This window comes from Somniosus microcephalus, chromosome 31, assembly GCF_052327205.1.
Source record: "Somniosus microcephalus isolate GS21.2 chromosome 31, FLI_Smic_1.0, whole genome shotgun sequence".
Lineage (NCBI taxonomy): Eukaryota > Metazoa > Chordata > Chondrichthyes > Squaliformes > Somniosidae > Somniosus > Somniosus microcephalus.
Window position 1 is genome coordinate 40672212 of NC_141017.1, and position 23476 is coordinate 40695687.

At 63.5% G+C, this 23476-nt stretch overlaps 1 protein-coding gene across 2 annotated transcripts in view; it reads right to left on the reverse strand.

Moving 5' to 3' along the window:
* LOC147097802 (interleukin-6 receptor subunit beta-like) overlaps positions 1 to 23476 on the reverse strand; it is a 100890-nt gene that overhangs the window by 20963 nt on the left and 56451 nt on the right. For both annotated transcript variants that reach the window (XM_085971922.1, XM_085971923.1), the window contains exon 12: positions 14874 to 15011. In XM_085971922.1, the coding sequence (XP_085828048.1) occupies positions 14874 to 15011 (138 nt within the window). The remainder of the gene's footprint in view (positions 1 to 14873; positions 15012 to 23476) is intronic.

Consider the following 23476-nt stretch of genomic DNA (forward strand, 5'->3'; position numbering starts at 1 on the left):
CGCCGCACTGTCGGAGGGGCAGCACTGAGGGAGCGCCGCACTGTCGGAGGGGCAGCACTGAGGGAGCGCCGCACTGTCGGAGGGGCAGTACTGAGGGAGCGCCGCACTGTCGGAGGGGCAGTACTGAGGGAGCGCCGCACTGTCGGAAGGGCAGTACTGAGGGAGCGGCGCACTGTCGGAGGGGCAGTACTGAGGGAGCGCCACACTGTCAGACGGGCAGTACTGAGGGAGCGCCGCACTGTCAGTGGGGCAGTACTGAGGGAGCGCCGCACTGTCGGAGGGGCAGTACTGAGGGAGCGCCGCACTGTCGGAGGGGCAGTACTGAGGGAGCGCCGCACTGTCGGAGGGGCAGTACTGAGGGAGCGCCGCACGGTCGGAGGGGCAGTACTGAGGGAGCGCCGCACTGTCGGAGGGGCAGTACTGAGGGAGCGCCGCACGGTCGGAGGGGCAGTACTGAGGGAGCGCCGCACGGTCGGAGGGGCAGTACTGAGGGAGCGCCGCACTGTCGGAGGGGCAGTACTGAGGGAGTGCCGCACTGTCGGAGGGGCAGTACTGAGGCAGCGCCGCACTGTCGGAGGGATAGTACTGCGGGAGTGCTGCACTGTCGGAGGGACAGTACTGCGGGAGTGCTGCACTGTCGGAGGGACAGTACTGCGGGAGTGCTGCACTGTCGGAGGGACAGTACTGCGGGAGTGCTGCACTGTCAGAGGGGCAGTAGTGAGGGAGCGCCGCACTGTCAGAGGGGCAGTACTGAGGGAGTGCCGCACTGTCGGAGGGGCAGTACTGAGGGAGCGCCGCACTGTCGGAGGGGCAGTACTGAGGGAGCGCCGCACTGTCGGAGGGGCAGTACTGAGGGAGCGCCGCACTGTCGGAGGGGCAGTACTGAGGGAGCGCCACACTGTCAGACGGGCAGTACTGAGGGAGCGCCGCACTGTCAGTGGGGCAGTACTGAGGGAGCGCCGCACTGTCGGAGGGGCAGTACTGAGGGAGCGCCGCAGTGTCGGAGGGGCAGTACTGAGGGAGTGCTGCATTGTCGGAGGGGCAGTACTGAGGGAGCGCTGCACTGTCGGAGGGGCAGTACTGAGGGAGTGCCGCACGGTCGGAGGGGCAGTACTGAGGGAGTGCCGCACGGTCGGAGGGGCAGTACTGAGGGAGCGCCGCACTGTCGGAGGGGCAGTACTGAGGGAGTGCCGCACTGTCGGAGGGACAGTACTGCGGGAGTGCCGCACTGTCGGAGGGACAGTACTGCGGGAGTGCCGCACTGTCGGAGGGACAGTACTGCGGGAGTGCTGCACTGTCGGAGGGACAGTACTGCGGGAGTGCTGCACTGTCGGAGGGGCAGTACTGAGGGAGCGCCGCACTGTCGGAGGGGCAGTACTGAGGGAGCGCCGCACTGTCGGAAGGGCAGTACTGAGGGAGCGGCGCACTGTCGGAGGGGCAGTACTGAGGGAGCGCCACACTGTCAGACGGGCAGTACTGAGGGAGCGCCGCACTGTCAGTGGGGCAGTACTGAGGGAGCGCCGCACTGTCGGAGGGGCAGTACTGAGGGAGCGCCGCACTGTCGGAGGGGCAGTACTGAGGGAGCGCCGCACTGTCGGAGGGGCAGTACTGAGGGAGCGCCGCACTGTCGGAGGGGCAGTACTGAGGGAGCGCTGCACTGTCGGAGGGGCAGCACTGAGGGAGCGCCGCACTGTCGGAGGGGCAGTACTGAGGGAGCGCCGCACTGTCGGAGGGGCAGTACTGAGGGAGCGCCGCACTGTCGGAGGGGCAGTACTGAGGGAGCGCCGCACTGTCGGAAGGGCAGTACTGAGGGAGCGGCGCACTGTCGGAGGGGCAGTACTGAGGGAGCGCCACACTGTCAGACGGGCAGTACTGAGGGAGCGCCGCACTGTCAGTGGGGCAGTACTGAGGGAGCGCCGCACTGTCGGAGGGGCAGTACTGAGGGAGCGCCGCACTGTCGGAGGGGCAGTACTGAGGGAGCGCCGCACTGTCGGAGGGGCAGTACTGAGGCAGCGCCGCACTGTCGGAGGGACAGTACTGCGGGAGTGCTGCACTGTCGGAGGGACAGTACTGCGGGAGTGCTGCACTGTCGGAGGGACAGTACTGCGGGAGTGCTGCACTGTCGGAGGGACAGTACTGCGGGAGTGCTGCACTGTCAGAGGGGCAGTAGTGAGGGAGCGCCGCACTGTCAGAGGGGCAGTACTGAGGGAGTGCCGCACTGTCAGAGGGGCAGTACTGAGGGAGCGCCGCACTGTCGGAGGGGCAGTACTGAGGGAGCGCCGCACTGTCGGAGGGGCAGTACTGAGGGAGCGCCGCACTGTCGGAGGGGCAGTACTGAGGGAGCGCCACACTGTCAGACGGGCAGTACTGAGGGAGCGCCGCACTGTCAGTGGGGCAGTACTGAGGGAGCGCCGCACTGTCGGAGGGGCAGTACTGAGGGAGCGCCGCAGTGTCGGAGGGGCAGTACTGAGGGAGTGCTGCATTGTCGGAGGGGCAGTACTGAGGGAGCGCTGCACTGTCGGAGGGGCAGTACTGAGGGAGTGCCGCACGGTCGGAGGGGCAGTACTGAGGGAGCGCCGCACTGTCGGAGGGGCAGTACTGAGGGAGTGCCGCACTGTCGGAGGGACAGTACTGCGGGAGTGCTGCACTGTCGGAGGGACAGTACTGCGGGAGTGCTGCACTGTCGGAGGGACAGTACTGCGGGAGTGCTGCACTGTCGGAGGGACAGTACTGCGGGAGTGCTGCACTGTCGGAGGGGCAGTACTGAGGGAGCGCCGCACTGTCGGAGGGGCAGTACTGAGGGAGCGCCGCACTGTCGGAAGGGCAGTACTGAGGGAGCGGCGCACTGTCGGAGGTGCAGTACTGAGGGAGCGCCACACTGTCAGACGGGCAGTACTGAGGGAGCGCCGCACTGTCGGAGGGGCAGTACTGAGGGAGCGCCGCACTGTCGGAGGGGCAGTACTGAGGGAGCGCCGCACTGTCGGAGGGGCAGTACTGAGGGAGCGCCGCACTGTCGGAGGGGCAGTACTGAGGGAGCGCCGCACTGTTGGAGGGGCAGTACTGAGGGAGCGCCGCACGGTCGGAGGGGCAGTACTGAGGGAGCGCCGCACGGTCGGAGGGGCAGTACTGAGGGAGCGCCGCACTGTCGGAGGGGCAGTACTGAGGGAGTGCCGCACTGTCGGAGGGGCAGTACTGAGGCAGCGCCGCACTGTCGGAGGGGCAGTACTGAGGCAGCGCCGCACTGTCGGAGGGACAGTACTGCGGGAGTGCTGCACTGTCGGAGGGACAGTACTGCGGGAGTGCTGCACTGTCGGAGGGACAGTACTGCGGGAGTGCTGCACTGTCGGAGGGACAGTACTGCGGGAGTGCTGCACTGTCGGAGGGGCAGTAGTGAGGGAGCGCCGCACTGTCGGAGGGGCAGTACTGAGGGAGTGCCGCACTGTCAGAGGGGCAGTACTGAGGGAGCGCCGCACTGTCGGAGGGGCAGTACTGAGGGAGCGCCGCACTGTCGGAGGGGCAGTACTGAGGGAGCGCCGCACTGTTGGAGGGGCAGTACTGAGGGAGCGCCGCACGGTCGGAGGGGCAGTACTGAGGGAGTGCTGCATTGTCGGAGGGGCAGTACTGAGGGAGCGCTGCACTGTCGGAGGGGCATTACTGAGGGAGTGCCGCACTGTCGGAGGGGCCGTCCTTCGGATGAGATATTAAATGTGGATCCATCTGCCTCTTCCGGTGGATGTACAAAATCCATATTTGAAGAGGACATGGGAGTTTTCAAATTGTCCTGACTAACATTCTTCCCTCATCCAACACCACCAAAAATCAGATTAACTGAGCTTTTATTTCAGTGCTGTTGTGGGATCTCGCTGTTCACAGAATGGCTGCTGCCTTTGGAACAACAGGGATTGCACTTCACAATCAGTTGGCTGTGAAGCATTGTGGGATATGATAAGGTGCTGTATAAATAGAAGTCTTTAATATTTCTTAATCTGATTTACATCGAACCCTGTCAGCCACAAGATCCATTGGTGGATTAGTGTAACCTCCCCTGCCAATCATTCTCCGGCAAATGGTAGACACTGGAAAGTACTGGGTCGCAGCTCTCTGTGGGTGGCTGGGCTCTCTCTCTCCCTCTCTCTCTCTCTCCGGGTAGCTGGGCTCTCTCTCTCGCTCTCTCTCTCTCTCTGGGTGGCTGGGCTCTCCGGGTGGCTGGGCTCTCTCTCTCTCTCTCTCTCTCTCTCCGGGTGGCTGGGCTCTCTCTCCGGGTGGCTGGGCTCTCTCTCCGGGTGGCTGGGCTCTCTCTCTCCCTCTCTCTCTCTCTCTCTCCCCGGGTAGCTGGGCTCTCTCTCTCGCTCTCTCTCTCTCTCTGGGTAGCTGGGCTCTCTCTGGGTGGCTGGGCTCTCCGGGTGGCTGGGCTCTCTCTCTCTCTCTCTCTCTCGCTCTCTCTCTCTCTCTCCGGGTGGCTGGGCTCTCTCTCCGGGTGGCTGGGCTCTCTCTCCGGGTGGCTGGGCTCTCTCTCCGGGTGGCTGGGCTCTCTCTCCGGGTGGCTGGGCTCTCTCTCCGGGTGGCTGGGCTCTCTCTCCGGGTGGCTGGGCTCTCTCTCTGGGTGGCTGGGCTCTCTCTCCGGGTGGCTGGGCTCTCTCTCCGGGTGGCTGGGCTCTCTCTCCGGGTGGCTGGGCTCTCTCTCCGGGTGGCTGGGCTCTCTCTCCGGGTGGCTGGGCTCTCTCTCCGGGTGGCTGGGCTCTCTCTCCGGGTGGCTGGGCTCTCTCTCCGGGTGGCTGGGCTCTCTCTCTGGGTGGCTGGGCTCTCTCTCTGGGTGGCTGGGCTCTCTCTCTGGGTGGCTGGGCTCTCTCTCTGGGTGGCTGGGCTCTCTGGGTGGCTGGGCTCTCTCCGGGTGGCTGGGCTCTCTCCGTTTGACTTGGCTCTCTCCGTTTGACTGGGCTCTCCGGGTGGCTGGGCTCTCCGGGTGGCTGGGCTCTCTCTCCGGGTGGCTGGGCTCTCTCTCCGGGTGGCTGGGCTCTCTCTCCGGGTGGCTGGGCTCTCTCTCCGGGTGGCTGGGCTCTCTCTCCGGGTGGCTGGGCTCTCTCTCCGGGTGGCTGGGCTCTCTCTCCGGGTGGCTGGGCTCTCTCTCCGGGTGGCTGGGCTCTCTCTCCGGGTGGCTGGGCTCTCTCTCCGGGTGGCTGGGCTCTCTCTCCGGGTGGCTGGGCTCTCTCTCCGGGTGGCTGGGCTCTCTGTGGGTGGCTGGGCTCTCTGTGGGTGGCTGGGCTCTCTGTGGGTGGCTGGGCTCTCTGTGGGTGGCTGGGCTCTCTGTGGGTGGCTGGGCTCTCTCTCCGGGTGGCTGGGCTCTCTCTCTGGGTGGCTGGGCTCTCTCTCCGGGTGGCTGGGCTCTCTCCGGGTGGCTGGGCTCTCTCTCTGGGTGGCTGGGCTCTCTCTCCGGGTGGCTGGGCTCTCTGTGGGTGGCTGGGCTCTCTGTGGGTGGCTGGGCTCTCTGTGGGTGGCTGGGCTCTCTGTGGGTGGCTGGGCTCTCTGTGGGTGGCTGGGCTCTCTGTGGGTGGCTGGGCTCTCTGTGGGTGGCTGGGCTCTCTGTGGGTCACTGGGCTCTCCGGGTGGCTGGGCTCTCTCCGGGTGGCTGGGCTCTCTCCGGGTGGCTGGGCTCTCTCTCCGGGTGGCTGGGCTCTCTCTCCGGGTGGCTGGGCTCTCTCTCCGGGTGGCTGGGCTCTCTCTCCGGGTGGCTGGGCTCTCTCTCCGGGTGGCTGGGCTCTCTCTCCGGGTGGCTGGGCTCTCTCTCCGGGTGGCTGGGCTCTCTCTCCGGGTGGCTGGGCTCTCTCTCCGGGTGGCTGGGCTCTCTCTCCGGGTGGCTGGGCTCTCTCTCCGGGTGGCTGGGCTCTCTCTCCGGGTGGCTGGGCTCTCTCCGGGTGGCTGGGCTCTCTCTCTGGGTCACTGGGCTCTCTCCGGGTGGCTGGGTTCTCTCCGGGTGGCTGGGCTCTCTCCGGGTGGCTGGGCTCTCTCTCTGGGTCACTGGGCTCTCTCCGGGTGGCTGGGCTCTCTCTCCGGGTGGCTGGGCTCTCTCTCCGGGTGGCTGGGCTCTCTCTCCGGGTGGCTGGGCTCTCTCTCCGGGTGGCTGGGCTCTCTCCGGGTGGCTGGGCTCTCTCTCTGGGTCACTGGGCTCTCTGGGTGGCTGGGCTCTCTCCGGGTGGCTGGGCTCTCTCCGGGTGGCTGGGCTCTCTCCGGGTGGCTGGGCTCTCTCCGGGTGGCTGGGCTCTCTCCGGGTGGCTGGGCTCTCTCCGGGTGGCTGGGCTCTCTCTCCGGGTGGCTGGGCTCTCTCTCCGGGTGGCTGGGCTCTCTCCGGGTGGCTGGGCTCTCTCTCTGGGCTCTCTGGGTGGCTGGGCTCTCTGGGTGGCTGGGCTCTCTCTCCGGGTCACTGGGCTCTCTGTGGGTGGCTGGGCTCTCTCTCCGGGTGGCTGGGCTCTCTCTCCGGGTGGCTGGGCTCTCTCCGGGTGGCTGGGCTCTCTCTCCGGGTGGCTGGGCTCTCTCCGGGTGGCTGGGCTCTCTCCGGGTGGCTGGGCTCTCTCCGGGTGGCTGGGCTCTCTCTCCGGGTGGCTGGGCTCTCTCCGGGTGGCTGGGCTCTCTCCGTTTGACTGGGCTCTCTCCGTTTGACTGGGCTCTCTCCGTTTGACTGGGCTCTCCGGGTGGCTGGGCTCTCTCTCCGGGTGGCTGGGCTCTCTCTCCGGGTGGCTGGGCTCTCTCTCTGGGTGGCTGGCCTCTCTCTCTGGGTGGCTGGCCTCTCTCTCTGGGTGGCTGGCCTCTCTCTCTGGGTGGCTGGCCTCTCTCCGGGTGGCTGGGCTCTCTCCGGGTGGCTGGGCTCTCTCCGGGTGGCTGGGCTCTCTCCGGGTGGCTGGCCTCTCTCCGGGTGGCTGGCCTCTCTCCGGGTGGCTGGCCTCTCTCCGGGTGGCTGGGCTCTCTCTCTGGGTGGCTGGGCTCTCTCTCTGGGTGGCTGGGCTCTCTCCGGGTGGCTGGGCTCTCTCCGGGTGGCTGGCCTCTCTCTGGGTGGCTGGGCTCTCTCCGGGTGGCTGGGCTCTCTCCGGGTCACTGGGCTCTCTCCGGGTGGCTGGGCTCTCTCCGGGTGGCTGGGCTCTCTCCGGGTGGCTGGGCTCTCTCCGGGTGGCTGGGCTCTCTCCGGCTCACTGGGCTCTCTCTGGGTGGCTGGGCTCTCTCCGGGTGGCTGGGCTCTCTCCGGGTGGCTGGGCTCTCTCCGGGTGGCTGGGCTCTCTCCGGGTGGCTGGGCTCTCTCCGGGTGGCTGGGCTCTTTGTGGGTGGCTGGGCTCTCTGGGTGGCTGGGCTCTCTCCGGGTCACTGGGCTCTCTCCGGGTGGCTGGGCTCTCTCCGGGTGGCTGGGCTCTCTCCGGGTGGCTGGGCTCTCTCCGGGTGGCTGGGCTCTCTCCGGGTGGCTGGGCTCTCTCCGGGTGGCTGGGCTCTCTCCGGGTGGCTGGGCTCTCTCTCTCTCTCTCTGGGTCATTGGGGCTGGCTTGGCTCTCTGTGGGTCACTGGGCTCTCTCCGGGTGGCTGGGCTCTCTCTCCGGGTGGCTGGGCTCTCTCCGGGTGGCTGGGCTCTCTCCGGGTGGCTGGGCTCCCTCCGGGTGGCTGGGCTCTCTCCGGGTGGCTGGGCTCTCTCTCCGGGTGGCTGGGCTCTCTCTCCGGGTGGCTGGGCTCTCTCTCCGGGTGGCTGGGCTCTCTGGGTGGCTGGGCTCTCTCTCTGGGTGGCTGGGCTCTCTCTCTGGGTGGCTGGGCTCTCTCCGGGTGGCTGGGCTCTCTCTCCGGGTCACTGGGCTCTCTGGGTGGCTGGGCTCTCTCCGGGTGGCTGGGCTCTCTCTCCGGGTGGCTGGGCTCTCTCTCTGGGTGGCTGGGCTCTCTCTCTGGGTGGCTGGGCTCTCTCTCTGGGTGGCTGGGCTCTCTCTCTGGGTGGCTGGGCTCTCTCTCTGGGTGGCTGGGCTCTCTCTCTGGGTGGCTGGGCTCTCTCTCTGGGTGGCTGGGCTCTCTCTCTGGGTGGCTGGGCTCTCTCTCTGGGTGGCTGGGCTCTCTCTCTGGGTGGCTGGGCTCTCTGGGTGGCTGGGCTCTCTCCGGGTGGCTGGGCTCTCTCCGTTTCACTGGGCTCTCTCCGTTTGACTGGGCTCTCTCCGTTTGACTGGGCTCTCCGGGTGGCTGGGCTCTCTCTCCGGGTGGCTGGGCTCTCTCTCCGGGTGGCTGGGCTCTCTCTCCGGGTGGCTGGGCTCTCTCTCCGGGTGGCTGGGCTCTCTCTCCAGGTGGCTGGGCTCTCTCTCCGGGTGGCTGGGCTCTCTGTGGGTGGCTGGGCTCTCTGTGGGTGGCTGGGCTCTCTCTCCGGGTGGCTGGGCTCTCTCTCCGGGTGGCTGGGCTCTCTGTGGGTGGCTGGGCTCTCTGTGGGTGGCTGGGCTCTCTGTGGGTGGCTGGGCTCTCTGTGGGTGGCTGGGCTCTCTGTGGGTGGCCGGGCTCTCTGTGGGTGGCCGGGCTCTCTGTGGGTGGCCGGGCTCTCTGTGGGTGGCCGGGCTCTCTGTGGGTGGCTGGGCTCTCTCCGGGTGGCTGGGCTCTCTCCGGGTGGCTGGGCTCTCTCCGGGTGGCTGGGCTCTCTCTCTGGGTCACTGGGCTCTCTGGGTGGCTGGGCTCTCTCCAGTTGGCTGGGCTCTCTCCGGGTGGCTGGGCTCTCTCCGGGTGGCTGGGCTCTCTCCGGGTGGCTGGGCTCTCTCTCCGGGTGGCTGGGCTCTCTCTCCGGGTGGCTGGGCTCTCTCTCCGGGTGGCTGGGCTCTCTCTCCGGGTGGCTGGGCTCTCTCTCCGGGTGGCTGGGCTCTCTCTCCGGGTGGCTGGGCTCTCTCTCCGGGTGGCTGGGCTCTCTCTCCGGGTGGCTGGGCTCTCTCTCCGGGTGGCTGGGCTCTCTCTCCGGGTGGCTGGGCTCTCTCTCCGGGTGGCTGGGCTCTCTCTCCGGGTGGCTGGGCTCTCTCTCCGGGTGGCTGGGCTCTCTCTCCGGGTGGCTGGGCTCTCTCTCCGGGTGGCTGGGCTCTCTCTCCGGGTGGCTGGGCTCTCTCCGGGTGGCTGGGCTCTCTCTCTGGGTCACTGGGCTCTCTGGGTGGCTGGGCTCTCTCCGGGTGGCTGGGCTCTCTCCGGGTGGCTGGGCTCTCTCCGGGTGGCTGGGCTCTCTCCGGGTGGCTGGGCTCTCTCTCTGGGTCACTGGGCTCTCTCTCTGGGTCACTGGGCTCTCTGGGTGGTTGGGCTCTCTCCGGGTGGCTGGGCTCTCTCCGGGTGGCTGGGCTCTCTCCGGGTGGCTGGGCTCTCTCCGGGTGGCTGGGCTCTCTCTCTGGGTCACTGGGCTCTCTGGGTCACTGGGCTCTCTCCGGGTGGCTGGGCTCTCTCTCCGGGTGGCTGGGCTCTCTCCGGGTCACTGGACTCTCTCCGGGTGGCTGGGCTCTCTCCGGGTGGCTGGGCTCTCTCCGGGTGGCTGGGCTCTCTCCGGGTGGCTGGGCTCTCTCTCCGGGTGGCTGGGCTCTCTCTCCGGGTGGCTGGGCTCTCTCTCCGGGTGGCTGGGCTCTCTCTCCGGGTGGCTGGGCTCTCTCTCCGGGTGGCTGGGCTCTCTCTCCGGGTGGCTGGGCTCTCTCTCCGGGTGGCTGGGCTCTCTCTCCGGGTGGCTGGGCTCTCTCTCCGGGTGGCTGGGCTCTCTCTCCGGGTGGCTGGGCTCTCTCTCTGGGTCACTGGGCTCTCTGGGTGGCTGGGCTCTCTCCGGGTGGCTGGGCTCTCTCTCCGGGTGGCTGGGCTCTCTCCGGGTGGCTGGGCTCTCTCCGGGTGGCTGGGCTCTCTCTCCGGGTGGCTGGGCTCTCTCTCCGGGTGGCTGGGCTCTCTCCGGGTGGCTGGGCTCTCTCTCTGGGCTCTCTGGGTGGCTGGGCTCTCTGGGTGGCTGGGCTCTCTCCGGGTGGCTGGGCTCTCTCTCCGGGTGGCTGGGCTCTCTCCGGGTGGCTGGGCTCTCTCCGGGTGGCTGGGCTCTCTCCGGGTGGCTGGGCTCTCTGGGTGGCTGGGCTCTCTGGGTGGCTGGGCTCTCTGGGTGGCTGGGCTCTCTCTGGGTGGCTGGGCTCTCTCCGGGTGGCTGGGCTCTCTCCGGGTGGCTGGGCTCTCTGGGTGGCTGGGCTCTCTGGGTGGCTGGGCTCTCTCTCCGGGTGGCTGGGCTCTCTCCGGGTCACTGGGCTCTCTCCGGGTGGCTGGGCTCTCTCCGGGTGGCTGGGCTCTCTCCGGGTGGCTGGGCTCTCTCCGGGTGGCTGGGCTCTCTCCGGGTGGCTGGGCTCTCTCTCCGGGTGGCTGGGCTCTCTCTCCGGGTGGCTGGGCTCTCTCTCCGGGTGGCTGGGCTCTCTCTCCGGGTGGCTGGGCTCTCTCTCCGGGTGGCTGGGCTCTCTCCGGGTGGCTGGGCTCTCTCCGGGTGGCTGGGCTCTCTCTCCGGGTGGCTGGGCTCTCTCTCCGGGTCACTGGGCTCTCTGGGTGGCTGGGCTCTCTCCGGGTGGCTGGGCTCTCTCCGGGTGGCTGGGCTCTCTCCGGGTGGCTGGGCTCTCTCTCTGGGTGGCTGGGCTCTCTCTCTGGGTGGCTGGGCTCTCTCCGGGTGGCTGGGCTCTCTCCGGGTCACTGGGCTCTCTGGGTGGCTGGGCTCTCTGGGTGGCTGGGCTCTCTGGGTGGCTGGGCTCTCCCTGGGTGGCTGGGCTCTCTCTGGGTGGCTGGGCTCTCTCTCTGGGTGGCTGGGCTCTCTCCGGGTGGCTGGGCTCTCTCCGGGTGGCTGGGCTCTCTCTCTGGGTGGCTGGGCTCTCTCCGGGTGGCTGGGCTCTCTCCGGGTGGCTGGGCTCTCTGGGTGGCTGGGCTCTCTGGGTGGCTGGGCTCTCCCTGGGTGGCTGGGCTCTCTCTCTGGGTGGCTGGGCTCTCTCTCTGGGTGGCTGGGCTCTCTCCGGGTGGCTGGGCTCTCTCCGGGTGGCTGGGCTCTCTCTCTGGGTGGCTGGGCTCTCTCCGGGTGGCTGGGCTCTCTCCGGGTGGCTGGGCTCTCTGGGTGGCTGGGCTCTCTCTCCGGGTGGCTGGGCTCTCTCTGGGTGGCTGGGCTCTCTCTCTGGGTGGCTGGGCTCTCCGGGTGGCTGGGCTCTCTCCGGGTGGCTGGGCTCTCTCCGGGTGGCTGGGCTCTCTCCGGGTGGCTGGCCTCTCTCCGGGTGGCTGGGCTCTCTCCGGGTGGCTGGGCTCTCTCCGGGTGGCTGGGCTCTCTCCGGGTGGCTGGGCTCTCTCCGGGTGGCTGGGCTCTCTCTCTGGGTGGCTGGGCTCTCTCTCTGGGTGGCTGGGCTCTCTCCGGGTGGCTGGGCTCTCTCCGGGTGGCTGGGCTCTCTGGGTGGCTGGGCTCTCCCTGGGTGGCTGGGCTCTCTCTGGGTGGCTGGGCTCTCTCTCTGGGTGGCTGGGCTCTCTCCGGGTGGCTGGGCTCTCTCCGGGTGGCTGGGCTCTCTGGGTGGCTGGGCTCTCTCTCCGGGTGGCTGGGCTCCCTCTGGGTCACTGGGCTCTCTCCGGGTGGCTGGGCTCTCTCTCCGGGTGGCTGGCCTCTCTCCGGGTGGCTGGGCTCTCTCCGGGTGGCTGGGCTCTCTCCGGGTGGCTGGGCTCTCTCTCTGGGTGGCTGGGCTCTCTCTCTGGGTGGCTGGGCTCTCTCTCTGGGTGGCTGGGCTCTCTCTCTGGGTGGCTGGGCTCTCTCCGGGTGGCTGGGCTCTCTCTCTGGGTGGCTGGGCTCTCTCCGGGTGGCTGGGCTCTCTCCGGGTGGCTGGGCTCTCTGGGTGGCTGGGCTCTCCCTGGGTGGCTGGGCTCTCTCTGGGTGGCTGGGCTCTCTCTCTGGGTGGCTGGGCTCTCTCCGGGTGGCTGGGCTCTCTCCGGGTGGCTGGCCTCTCTCCGGGTGGCTGGGCTCTCTCTCTGGGTGGCTGGCCTCTCTCCGGGTGGCTGGGCTCTCTCCGGGTGGCTGGGCTCTCTCTCCGGGTGGCTGGCCTCTCTCCGGGTGGCTGGGCTCTCTCCGGGTGGCTGGGCTCTCTCCGGGTGGCTGGGCTCTCTCTCTGGGTGGCTGGGCTCTCTGGGTGGCTGGGCTCTCTCTGGGTGGCTGGGCTCTCTCTGGGTGGCTGGGCTCTCTCCGGGTGGCTGGGCTTTCTGGGTGGCTGGGCTCTCTCCGGGTGGCTGGGCTCTCTCTGGGTGGCTGGGCTCTCTCTCTGGGTGGCTGGGCTCTCTCCGGGTGGCTGGGCTCTCTCCGGGTGGCTGGGCTCTCTCCGGGTGGCTGGGCTCTCTCTGGGTGGCTGGGCTCTCTCCGGGTGGCTGGGCTCTCTCCGGGTGGCTGGGCTCTCCGGGTGGCTGGGCTCTCTCCGGGTGGCTGGGCTCTCTCCGGGTCACTGGGCTCTCTCCGGGTGGCTGGGCTCTCTCCGGGTGGCTGGGCTCTCTCCGGGTGGCTGGGCTCTCTCCGGGTCACTGGGCTCTCTCCGGGTGGCTGGGCTCTCTCCGGGTGGCTGGGCTCTCTCCGGGTGGCTGGGCTCTCTCCGGGTGGCTGGGCTCTCTCTCCGGGTGGCTGGGCTCTCTCTCCGGGTGGCTGGGCTCTCTCTCCGGGTGGCTGGGCTCTCTCTCCGGGTGGCTGGGCTCTCTCTCCGGGTGGCTGGGCTCTCTCTCCGGGTGGCTGGGCTCTCTCTCCGGGTGGCTGGGCTCTCTCTCCGGGTGGCTGGGCTCTCTCTCCGGGTGGCTGGGCTCTCTCTCCGGGTGGCTGGGCTCTCTCCGGGTGGCTGGGCTCTCTCCGGGTGGCTGGGCTCTCTCCGGGTGGCTGGGCTCTCTCCGGGTGGCTGGGCTCTCTCCGGGTGGCTGGGCTCTCTCCGGGTCACTGGGCTCTCTCCGGGTCACTGGGCTCTCTGGGTGGCTGGGCTCTCTCCGGGTGGCTGGGCTCTCTCCGGGTCACTGGGCTCTCTGGGTGGCTGGGCTCTCTCCGGGTCACTGGGCTCTCTCCGGGTCACTGGGCTCTCTGGGTGGCTGGGCTCTCTCCGGGTGGCTGGGCTCTCTCCGGGTGGCTGGGCTCTCTCCGGGTGGCTGGGCTCTCTCCGGGTGGCTGGGCTCTCTCCGGGTGGCTGGGCTCTCTCCGGGTGGCTGGGCTCTCTCCGGGTGGCTGGGCTCTCTCCGGGTGGCTGGGCTCTCTCCGGGTGGCTGGGCTCTCTCCGGGTGGCTGGGCTCTCTCTCCGGGTGGCTGGGCTCTCTCCGGGTGGCTGGGCTCTCTTCGGGTGGCTGGGCTCTCTCCGGGTGGCTGGGCTCTCTCCGGGTGGCTGGGCTCTCTCCGGGTGGCTGGGCTCTCTCCGGGTGGCTGGGCTCTCTCTGGGTGGCTGGGCTCTCTCTCTGGGTGGCTGGGCTCTCTCCGGGTGGCTGGGCTCTCTCCGGGTGGCTGGGCTCTCTCCGGGTGGCTGGGCTCTCTCTGGGTGGCTGGGCTCTCTCTCTGGGTGGCTGGGCTCTCTCTCCGGGTGGCTGGGCTCTCTCCGGGTGGCTGGGCTCTCTCCGGGTGGCTGGCCTCTCTCCGGGTGGCTGGCCTCTCTCCGGGTGGCTGGCCTCTCTCCGGGTGGCTGGCCTCTCTCGGGGTGGCTGGCCTCTCTCCGGGTGGCTGGCCTCTCTCCGGGTGGCTGGGCTCTCTCCGGGTGGCTGGGCTCTCTCCGGGTGGCTGGGCTCTCTCCGGGTGGCTGGGCTCTCTCCGGGTGGCTGGGCTCTCTCCGGGTGGCTGGGCTCTCTGGGTGGCTGGGCTCTCTCCGGGTGGCTGGGCTCTCTCCGGGTGGCTGGGCTCTCTCCGGGTCACTGGGCTCTCTCCGGGTGGCTGGGCTCTCTCCGGGTGGCTGGGCTCTCTCCGGGTGGCTGGGCTCTCTCCGGGTCACTGGGCCCTCTCCGGGTGGCTGGGCTCTCTCCGGGTGGCTGGGCTCTCTCCGGGTGGCTGGGCTCTCTCCGGGTGGCTGGGCTCTCTCCGGGTGGCTGGGCTCTCTCCGGGTGGCTGGACTCTCTCTCTCTCTCTCTCTCTCTGGGTCATTGGGGCTGGCTTGGCTCTCTGTGGGTCACTGGGCTCTCTCCGGGTGGCTGGGCTCTCTCCGGGTGGCTGGGCTCTCTCCGGGTGGCTGGGCTCTCTCCGGGTGGCTGGGCTCTCTCCGGGTGGCTGGGCTCTCTCTCCGGGTGGCTGGGCTCTCTCCGGGTGGCTGGGCTCTCTCCGGGTGGCTGGGCTCTCTCCGGGTTGCTGGGCTCTCTCCGGGTGGCTGGGCTCTCTCCGGGTGGCTGGGCTCTCTGCGGGTGGCTGGGCTCTCTGTGGGTGGCTGGGCTCTCTGTGGGTGGCTGGGCTCTCTGTGGGTGGCTGGGCTCTCTGGGTGGCTGGGCTCTCTCCGGGTCACTGGGCTCTCTCCGGGTGGCTGGGCTCTCTCCGGGTGGCTGGGCTCTCTCCGGGTTGCTGGGCTCTCTCCGGGTGGCTGGGCTCTCTCCGGGTGGCTGGGCTCTCTGTGGGTGGCTGGGCTCTCTGTGGGTGGCTGGGCTCTCTGTGGGTGGCTGGGCTCTCTGGGTGGCTGGGCTCTCTCCGGGTCACTGGGCTCTCTCCGGGTGGCTGGGCTCTCTCCGGGTGGCTGGGCTCTCTCTGGGTGGCTGGGCTCTCTCTGGGTGGCTGGGCTCTCTCCGGGTGGCTGGGCTCTCTCTCTCTCTCTCTCTCTGGGTAATTGGGGCTGGCTTGGCTCTCTGTGGGTCACTGGGGACCCTGCACAGTTGAAATCTGGAAGCAGGCTCAACACATTCCTCCCAAACCCCAGCTCTCCGACCCCTCCCCCATCTGTCGGTACCTTGTGTCTTGAAGTTGAGGTGTGGCCCACTCCTGCCCTCTCCCACGCTGGTGGATGCAGTCATCCAGATCTTGTAAGTGCTCGCAGGCTCCAAGTCCAACAGTGTGAGTGTCTGTAACGCACAGCTTACATTGAGAGCTGTGAGGAAGAACAAAGGCTTTTACTGACCTGAAGGCTCTCCCACCGTATTGTAATAGTGAGGAAAGGCACCAGGACCAGGAGAATTCAAAGTATCACCGCGCTCCCTCATGGAGCTGGCATTCGGGTTTACCGGAGCCAGCCCCCCTCCGGTATCGCACCCAAGTGGCCAATCTTTAGGTGCGAACCCAGATGAGCGAGTGTTGCAGATTATTTAACGGTGGGGTGGGGGGGCGGTTTCACAGCTGAGCTCGATGCTGCCTTCACCCAAGATTCACACATATTAGATATGAATGTCGGAGGTATGGTCAGTAAGTTCACAGAGGACACGAAAATTGATGGAGTGGTAAATAGCGAGGAGGGAAGCCTCAGGCTACAGGACGATATAGATGGGTTGGTCAGATGGGCAGAACAGTGGAAAATGGAATTTAACCCTGAAAATTGTGAGGTGATGCATTTTGGGAGGACTAACAAGGCAAGAGAATACTCAATGAGTGGTACGACCCTAGGAAGGACAGAGGATCAGAGGGACCTTGGTGTGCATGTACATAGATCCTTGAAGGCAGCAGGACAAGTAGATAAGGTGGTTAAGAAGGAATATTGGATTCTTGCCTTCATTAGCCGAGGCATAGAATATAAGAGCAGGGAGGTTATGATGGAGCTGTACAAAACGCTAGTTAGGCCACAGCTGGAATACTGTGTGCAGTTCTGGTCACCACACTATAGGAAGGATGTGATTGCATTAGAGAGGATGCAGAGGAGATTCACCAGGATGTTACCTGGGCTGGAGCATTTCAGCTATGAAGAGAGACTGGACAGGCTGGGTTTGTTTTCCTTAGAGCAGAGAAGGCTGAGGGAGGACCTGATTGAGGCGTACAAAATTATGAGGGGCATAGATAGGGTAGATAGAAAGGAACTTTTCCCCTTAGTAGAGGGGTCAATAACCAGGGGGCATAGTTTCAAGGTAAGGGGCAGGAGGTTTAGAGGAGATTTGAGGGAAAATGTTTTCACCCAGAGGGTGGTTGGAATCTGGAACTCACTGCCTGAAAGGGTGGTAGAGGCAGGAACCCTCACAACATTCAAGAAGCATTTAGATGAGCATTTGAAATGCCATATAGATATGTGAAGAGAAAAAGATTGGTGAAATTAAGCATAGGTCCCTTGCAGTCAGAATCAGGGGAATTTATAATGGGAACAAAGAAATGGCAGACCAATTAAATACATACTTTGGTTCTGTCTTCACAAAGGAGGACACAAATAACCTCCCAGAGATGTCAGGGAACATAGGGTCTAATGAGAGGGAGGAACTGAAAGAAATCAGTATCTGTAGTCAAATGGTGTTAGTGAAATTGAGGGGATTGAAGGCCGATAAATCCCCAGGGCCTGATAATCTACATCCTACGATACTTAAGGAAGTGGCCCTAGAAATAGTAGATGCATTGCTGGTCATCTTCCAAAATTCTATGGACTCTGGAACAGTTCCCATGGATTGGAGGGTAGCTAATGTAACCCCACTATTCAAAAAAGGTGGTAGAGAGAAAACGGGGAATTATAGACTGGTAAGTCTGACATCGGCAGTGGGGAAAATGCTAGAGTCCATTATAAAAGATGTAATAGCAGAGCACTTGGAAAACAGTGACAGGATCGGACAAAGTCAACATGGATTTACAAAAGGTAAATCGTGCTTGACTAATCTACTGGAATTTTTTGAAGATGTAACTGGTAGAATAGATAAGGGAGAACCAGTGGATGTGTATTTGGACTTTCAGAAGGCTTTCGATAAGGTCCCGCATAAGAGATTAGCGTGTAAAGTTAAAGCACATGGGATTGGGGGTAAGGTACTGACTTGGATAGAGAACTGGTTGGCAGACAGGAAGCAAAGAGTTGGAATAAACGGGTCTTTCTCCGAGTGGCAGGCAGTGACTAGTGGGGTAACGCAGGGATCGGTGCTAGGACCCCAGCTATTCATAATATATATTAATGATCCAGACAAGGGAACTAGATGTAATATCTCCAAGTTTGCAGACGACACAAAGCTGGGTGGGCGTGTGTGCTGTGAGGAGGATGCCGAGAAACTCCAGTATGATTTGGACAGGTTGGGTGATTGGGCAAATGCATGGCAGATGCAGTATAATGTGGACAAATGCGAGGTTATCCACTTTGGTGGCAAAAACAGGAAGGCAGATTATTATCTGAATGGCAATAGATTGGGAGAAGGGGAAGTGCAACGAGACCTGGGTGTCCTTATGCACCAGTCGCTGAAGGTAAGCATGCAGGTGCAGCAGGCGGTTAAGAAGGCAAATGGCCTTCATAGCGAGAGGATTCGAGTACAGGAGCAAGGATGTCTTGCTGCAGTTGTACAGGGCCTTGGTGAGACCACACCTTGAGTATTGTGTGCAGTTTTGGTCGCCTTATCTGAGGAAGGATGTTCTTGCCATGGAAGCAGTTCAGCGAAGATTCACCAGACTGATACCTGAGATGGCAGGAATGACGTATGAGGAGAGATTGGGTCAATTGGGCTTATACTCGCTAGAGTTTAGAAGAATGAGAGGGGATCTCATTGAAACTTATAAAATTCTAACAGGACTAGACAGACTAGATGCAGGAAGGATGTTCCCGATGGCAGGGGAGTCCAGAACCAGGGGTCACAGTCTAAGGGTAAGGGGTAAGCCATTTAGGACAGAGATGAGGAGGAATTTCTTCACCCAGAGAGTGGTGAACCTGTGGAATTCTCTACCACAGAAGGCAGTTGAGGCCAATTCATTAAATATATTCAAGAAGAAGTTAGATATATTTCTTAAGGCTAAAGGGATCAATGGATATGGGGAGAAAGCAGGGACAGAGTATTGAATTTAGATGATCAGCCATGATCTCATTAAATGGCGGAGCAGGCTCGAGGGGCCGAATGGCCTACTCCTGCTCCTATCTTCTATGTTTCTATAGCATACAAGGCTACGGACCAAGTGCTGGAAAATGGGATTAGAATAGACAGGGCTTGATGGCTGGCATTGACACGATGGGCCGAAGGGCCTCTTTCTGTGCTGTATAACTCTATGACTATGACACACTTTCCAGCAGGTGTCACTGCATCGTGATCAGAAGGTAGGACCTGCAGGGAATTTAAGGCCAGAGTGAGATAAAGCCTGGGCTGGTTTCGATTACCTAGATGGGTCAGGGAGGAATTTCCCAGATTTTTCCCCCAAATTGGTCTGGGTTTTTAATGTTTTTTTGCCTCTCCCAGGAGATCACATGGTTTTGGGTGGGGTGGGGACTGTATATGTTGTGATACACAAGGTATCGCAATTGTGTGGGACAGGCTCGATGGACTAGATGGTCTTTACCTGTCCGTATGTAGGAGCCCTGGCTTTACCTCCCTCCCGGGTCCGGGTGCTGAGTCCTATTACAACTTCTATTGCCAGCCCAGCGAACTCGGCCCAGACTGGGGTTTCACAGCGAACTCGGCCCAGACTGGGGTTTCACAGCGAACTCGGCCCAGACTGGGGTTTCACAGCGAACTCGGCCCAGACTGGGGTTTCACAGCGAACTCGGCCCAGACTGGGGTTTCGCAGCGAACTCGGCCCAGACTGGGGTTTCGCAGCGAACTCGGCCCAGACTGGGGTTTCGCAGCGAACTCGGCCCAGACTGGGGTTTCGCAGCGAACTCGGCCCAGACTGTGGTTTCGCAGCGAACTCGGCCCAGACTGGGGTTTCGCAGCGAACTCGGCCCAGACTGGGGTTTCGCAGCGAACTCGGCCCAGACTGGGGTTTCGCAGCGAACTCGGCCCAGACTGGGGTTTCGCAGCGAACTCGGCCCAGACTGGGGTTTCGCAGCGAACTCGGCCCAGACTGGGGTTTCGCAGCGAACTCGGCCCAGACTGGGGTTTCGCAGCGAACTCGGCCCAGACTGGGGTTTCGCAGCGAACTCGGCCCAGACTGGGGTTTCGCAGCGAACTCGGCCCAGACTGGGGTTTCGCAGCGAACTCGGCCCAGAGTGGGGTTTCACAGCGAACTCGGCCCAGACTGGGGTTTCACAGCGAACTCGGCCCAGACTGGGGTTTCACAGCGAACTCGGCCCAGACTGGGGTTTCACAGCGAACTCGGCCCAGACTGGGGTTTCACAGCGAACTCGGCCCAGACTGGGGTTTCACAGCGAACTCGGCCCAGACTGGGGTTTCACAGCGAACTCGGCCCAGACTGGGGTTTCCCAGCGAACTCGGCCCAGACTGGGGTTTCGCAGCGAACTCGGCCCAGACTGGGGTTTCGCAGCGAACTCGGCCCAGACTGGGGCTTCGCAGCGAACTCGGCCCAGACTGGGGTTTCCCAGCGAACTCGGCCCAGACTGGGGTTTCGCAGCGAACTCGGCCCAGACTGGGGTTTCACAGCGAACTCGGGCCAGACTGGGGTTTCACAGCGAACTCGGCCCAGACTGGGGTTTCACAGCGAACTCGGCCCAGACTGGGGTTTCACAGCGAACTCGGCCCAGACTGGGGTTTCACAGCGAACTCGGCCCAGACTGGGGTTTCACAACGAACTCGGCCCAGACTGGGGTTTCCCAGCGAACTCGGGCCAGACTGGGGTTTCCCAGCGAACTCGGCCCAGAGTGGGGTTTCACAGCGAACTCGGCCCAGACTGGGGTTTCACAGCGAACTCGGCCCAGACTGGGGTTTCACAGCGAACTCGGCCCAGACTGGGGTTTCACAGCGAACTCGGCCCAGACTGGGGTTTCACAGCGAACTCGGCCCAGACTGGGGTTTCACAGCGAACTCGGCCCAGACTGGGGTTTCACAACGAACTCGGCCCAGACTGGGGTTTCCCAGCGAACTCGGGCCAGACTGGGGTTTCCCAGCGAACTCGGGCCAGACTGGGGTTTCGCAGCGAACTCGGCCCAGACTGGGGTTTCGCAGCGAACTCGGCCCAGACTGTGGTTTCGCAGCGAACTCGGCCCAGACTGGGGTTTCGCAGCGAACTCGGCCCAGACTGGGGTTTCGCAGCGAACTCGGCCCAGACTGGGGTTTCACAGCGAACTCGGCCCAGACTGGGGTTTCACAACGAACTCGGCCCAGACTGGGGTTTCACAGCGAACTCGGCCCAGACTGGGGTTTCCCAGCGAACTCGGGCCAGACTGAGGTTTCGCAGCGAACTCGGCCCAGACTGGGGTTTCGCAGCGAACTCGGCCCAGACTGTGGTTTCGCAGCGAACTCGGCCCAGACTGGGGTTTCGCAGCGAACTCGGCCCAGACTGGGGTTTCGCAGCGAACTCGGCCCAGACTGGGGTTTCCCAGCGAACTCGGCCCAGACTGGGGTTTCCCAGCGAACTCGGCCCAGACTGGGGTTTCCCAGCGAACTCGGCCCAGACTGGGGTTTCGCAGCGAACTCGGCCCAGACTGGGGTTTTGCAGCGAACTCGGCCCAGACTGGGGTTTCACAACGAACTCGGCCCAGACTGGGGTTTCCTAGCGAACTCGGGCCAGACTGGGGTTTCGCAGCGAACTCGGCCCAGACTGGGGTTTCACAGCGAACTCGGCCCAGACTGGGGTTTCCCAGCGAACTCGGCCCAGACTGGGGTTTCACAGCGAACTCGGCCCAGACTGGGGTTTCCCAGCGAACTCGGCCCAGACTGGGGTTTCGCAGCGAACTCGGCCCAGACTGGGGTTTCGCAGCGAACTCGGCCCAGACTGGGGTTTCGCAGCGAACTCGGCCCAGACTGGGGTTTCGCAGCGAACTCGGCCCAGACTGGGGTTTCGCAGCGAACTCGGCCCAGACTGGGGTTTCCCAGCGAACTCGGCCCAGACTGGGGTTTCGCAGCGAACTCGGCCCAGACTGGGGTTTCGCAGCGAACTCGGCCCAGACTGGGGTTTCGCAGCGAACTCGGCCCAGACTGGGGTTTCGCAGCGAACTCGGCCCAGACTGGGGTTTCGCAGCGAACTCGGCCCAGACTGGGGTTTCGCAGCGAACTCGGCCCAGACTGGGGTTTCGCAGCGAACTCGGGCCAGACTGGGGTTTCACAGCGAACTCGGCCCAGACTGGGGTTTCACAGCGAACTCGGCCCAGACTGGGGTTTCACAGCGAACTCGGCCCAGACTGGGGTTTTACAGCGAACTCGGCCCAGACTGGGGTTTCACAACGAACTCGGCCCAGACTGGGGTTTCACAGCGAACTCGGCCCAGACTGGGGTTTCACAGCGAACTCGGCCCAGACTGGGGTTTCCCAGCGAACTCGGGCCAGACTGGGGTTTCCCAGCGAACTCGGGCCAGACTGGGGTTTCGCAGCGAACTCGGCCCAGACTGGGGTTTCGCAGCGAACTCGGCCCAGACTGGGGTTTCGCAGCGAACTCGGCCCAGACTGGGGTTTCGCAGCGAACTCGGCCCAGACTGGGGTTTCCCAGCGAACTCGGCCCAGACTGGGGTTTCCCAGCGAACTCGGCCCAGACTGGGGTTTCGCAGCGAACTCGGCCCAGACTGGGGTTTCGCAGCGAACTCGGCCCAGACTGGGGTTTCGCAGCGAACTCAGGCCAGAATGGAGTTTCACAGCGAACTCGGCCCAGACTGGGGTTTCACAGCGAACTCGGGCCAGACTGGGGTTTCACAGTGAACTCGGCCCAGACTGGGGTTGTGGTAAACCACTGTTTGTATTCCACTGTGTACATGCCTGGACGTGCCTCGGCTGACTCCTCCCACAAGTCCTAGTATAAAGGTGACTGCTCCCCAGCCCTTTGTATTTCTGGACCGGTAGAACACTCGAGGCAGACCTTCATTCTTTTGTTAATAAAAGCCTTTAGTTACTCTCTTAACTCTCAGTCTTTTATGAGTAATTGATAGCGCATCAGGGGTTTCACAGCGAACTCGGCCCAGACTGGGGTTTCACAGCGAACTCGGCCCAGACTGGGGTTTCACAGCGAACTCGGCCCAGACTGGGGTTTCCCAGCGAACTCGGCCCAGACTGGGGTTTCACAGCGAACTCGGCCCAGACTGGGGTTTCACAGCGAACTCGGCCCAGACTGGGGTTTCACAGCGAACTCGGCCCAGACTGGGGTTTCACAGCGAACTCGGCCCAGACTGGGGTTTCCCAGCGAACTCGGCCCAGACTGGGGTTTCACAGCGAACTCGGCCCAGACTGGGGTTTCACAGCGAACTCTGCCCAGACTGGGGTTTCACAGCGAACTCGGCCCAGACTGGGGTTTCACAGCGGGCAGAGAGACAATAACGGGCCGGAATTTGCTGACAAATTGGGGGTGCCTGAATGACGTACACCAGATTAATGTGCAAATCGTCCATCAACTTATGGCGAGGAAGAGATTCCCCGTGAATTGCGAATCACCACAAGTTGCTGGCCAATTTGCGCCGCTCTGCCGTTAGCCTCGCGAAAATGGCATTTAGCCCATAGCCTCCCAGTGAGTTTCCTAAACTTGTCCATTTGTACATTAATTGCCTGTTAAACTCGCCACAGAAAGTTAAGTCTAGTAGCTAACAGCGTAAGTACCCATTTAACAATGTGATAATTGTTAATGACTGCTACTCAACCTCTCGCCCAGAAAGTGAACAATTAAACATGTGAAGTCTCACTCCTTCAGGTTGTGAATTGTTTTAGGAGATTAAAAAAATGTCAATAAAAAAAAAAAATTTCCTTTCTGTCTCTTTCCTCTCTCTCAATCCAATCTTTCTTTTCCTCTGTTTATTTCTCTTTCTGCACCTGATTTGACATTGAATTCACAAACTCTAATTCACCCTCTTCTCAGTTCTTCCTCTGTCTATTTCTCTCCTTAAAACTCAATTATTAAGGAGATACACTGTTAGTTGTGTTGTTTACCAGGGTCCTCACCACGCTACTATGAGCTCACACTTCCAGCAACTTACACAGCAAAACGTTTGAGCTGAAGGGTGCAGGAAAAAGTCGAATTAACCAGGCACGCTGCGAGATTCAGCCCAATGTGTTTAGTGGGGTGGGTACACTCGCATGCGATGTCAGAGAAGCACAGCATAGGGTCGTGGCCCTGACTGCTCGATGCACGAGTTTCTTTGCTACAACCACACTAGTGTGGCAGGATCCAGTGAGAGGAAAATAGGAAATTAAAAAAGACTGTGGCTGAGATATCGCGAGCCTCTCTCGCAGCCGATGGGTGGGACATTTCAAACCTCTCTCTCTCCCCATCTCTCTCAGCGAGCTGGACAGACATTGCGAAGCCTGGGACAGGGCGTGGCGGGGACTTCCAGTGATCTGTTACTGCTGTGGGGGATCACAGTCCCAAACCCGGCACCCAGCTGAAACATTGTGAGTCACATCAGTTGCACAACCTGCCACTGGGGGAGCAGGGCCGAGGTGGGCCAGTGGGGAGCTGGGCCGAGGTGGGCCAGTGGGGGAGCAGGGCCGAGGTGGGCCAGTGGGGGAGCAGGGCCGAGGTGGGCCAGTGGGGGAGCAGGGCCAGTGGGGAGGTGGGCCAGTGGGGGAGCAGGGCTGAGGTGGGCCAGTGG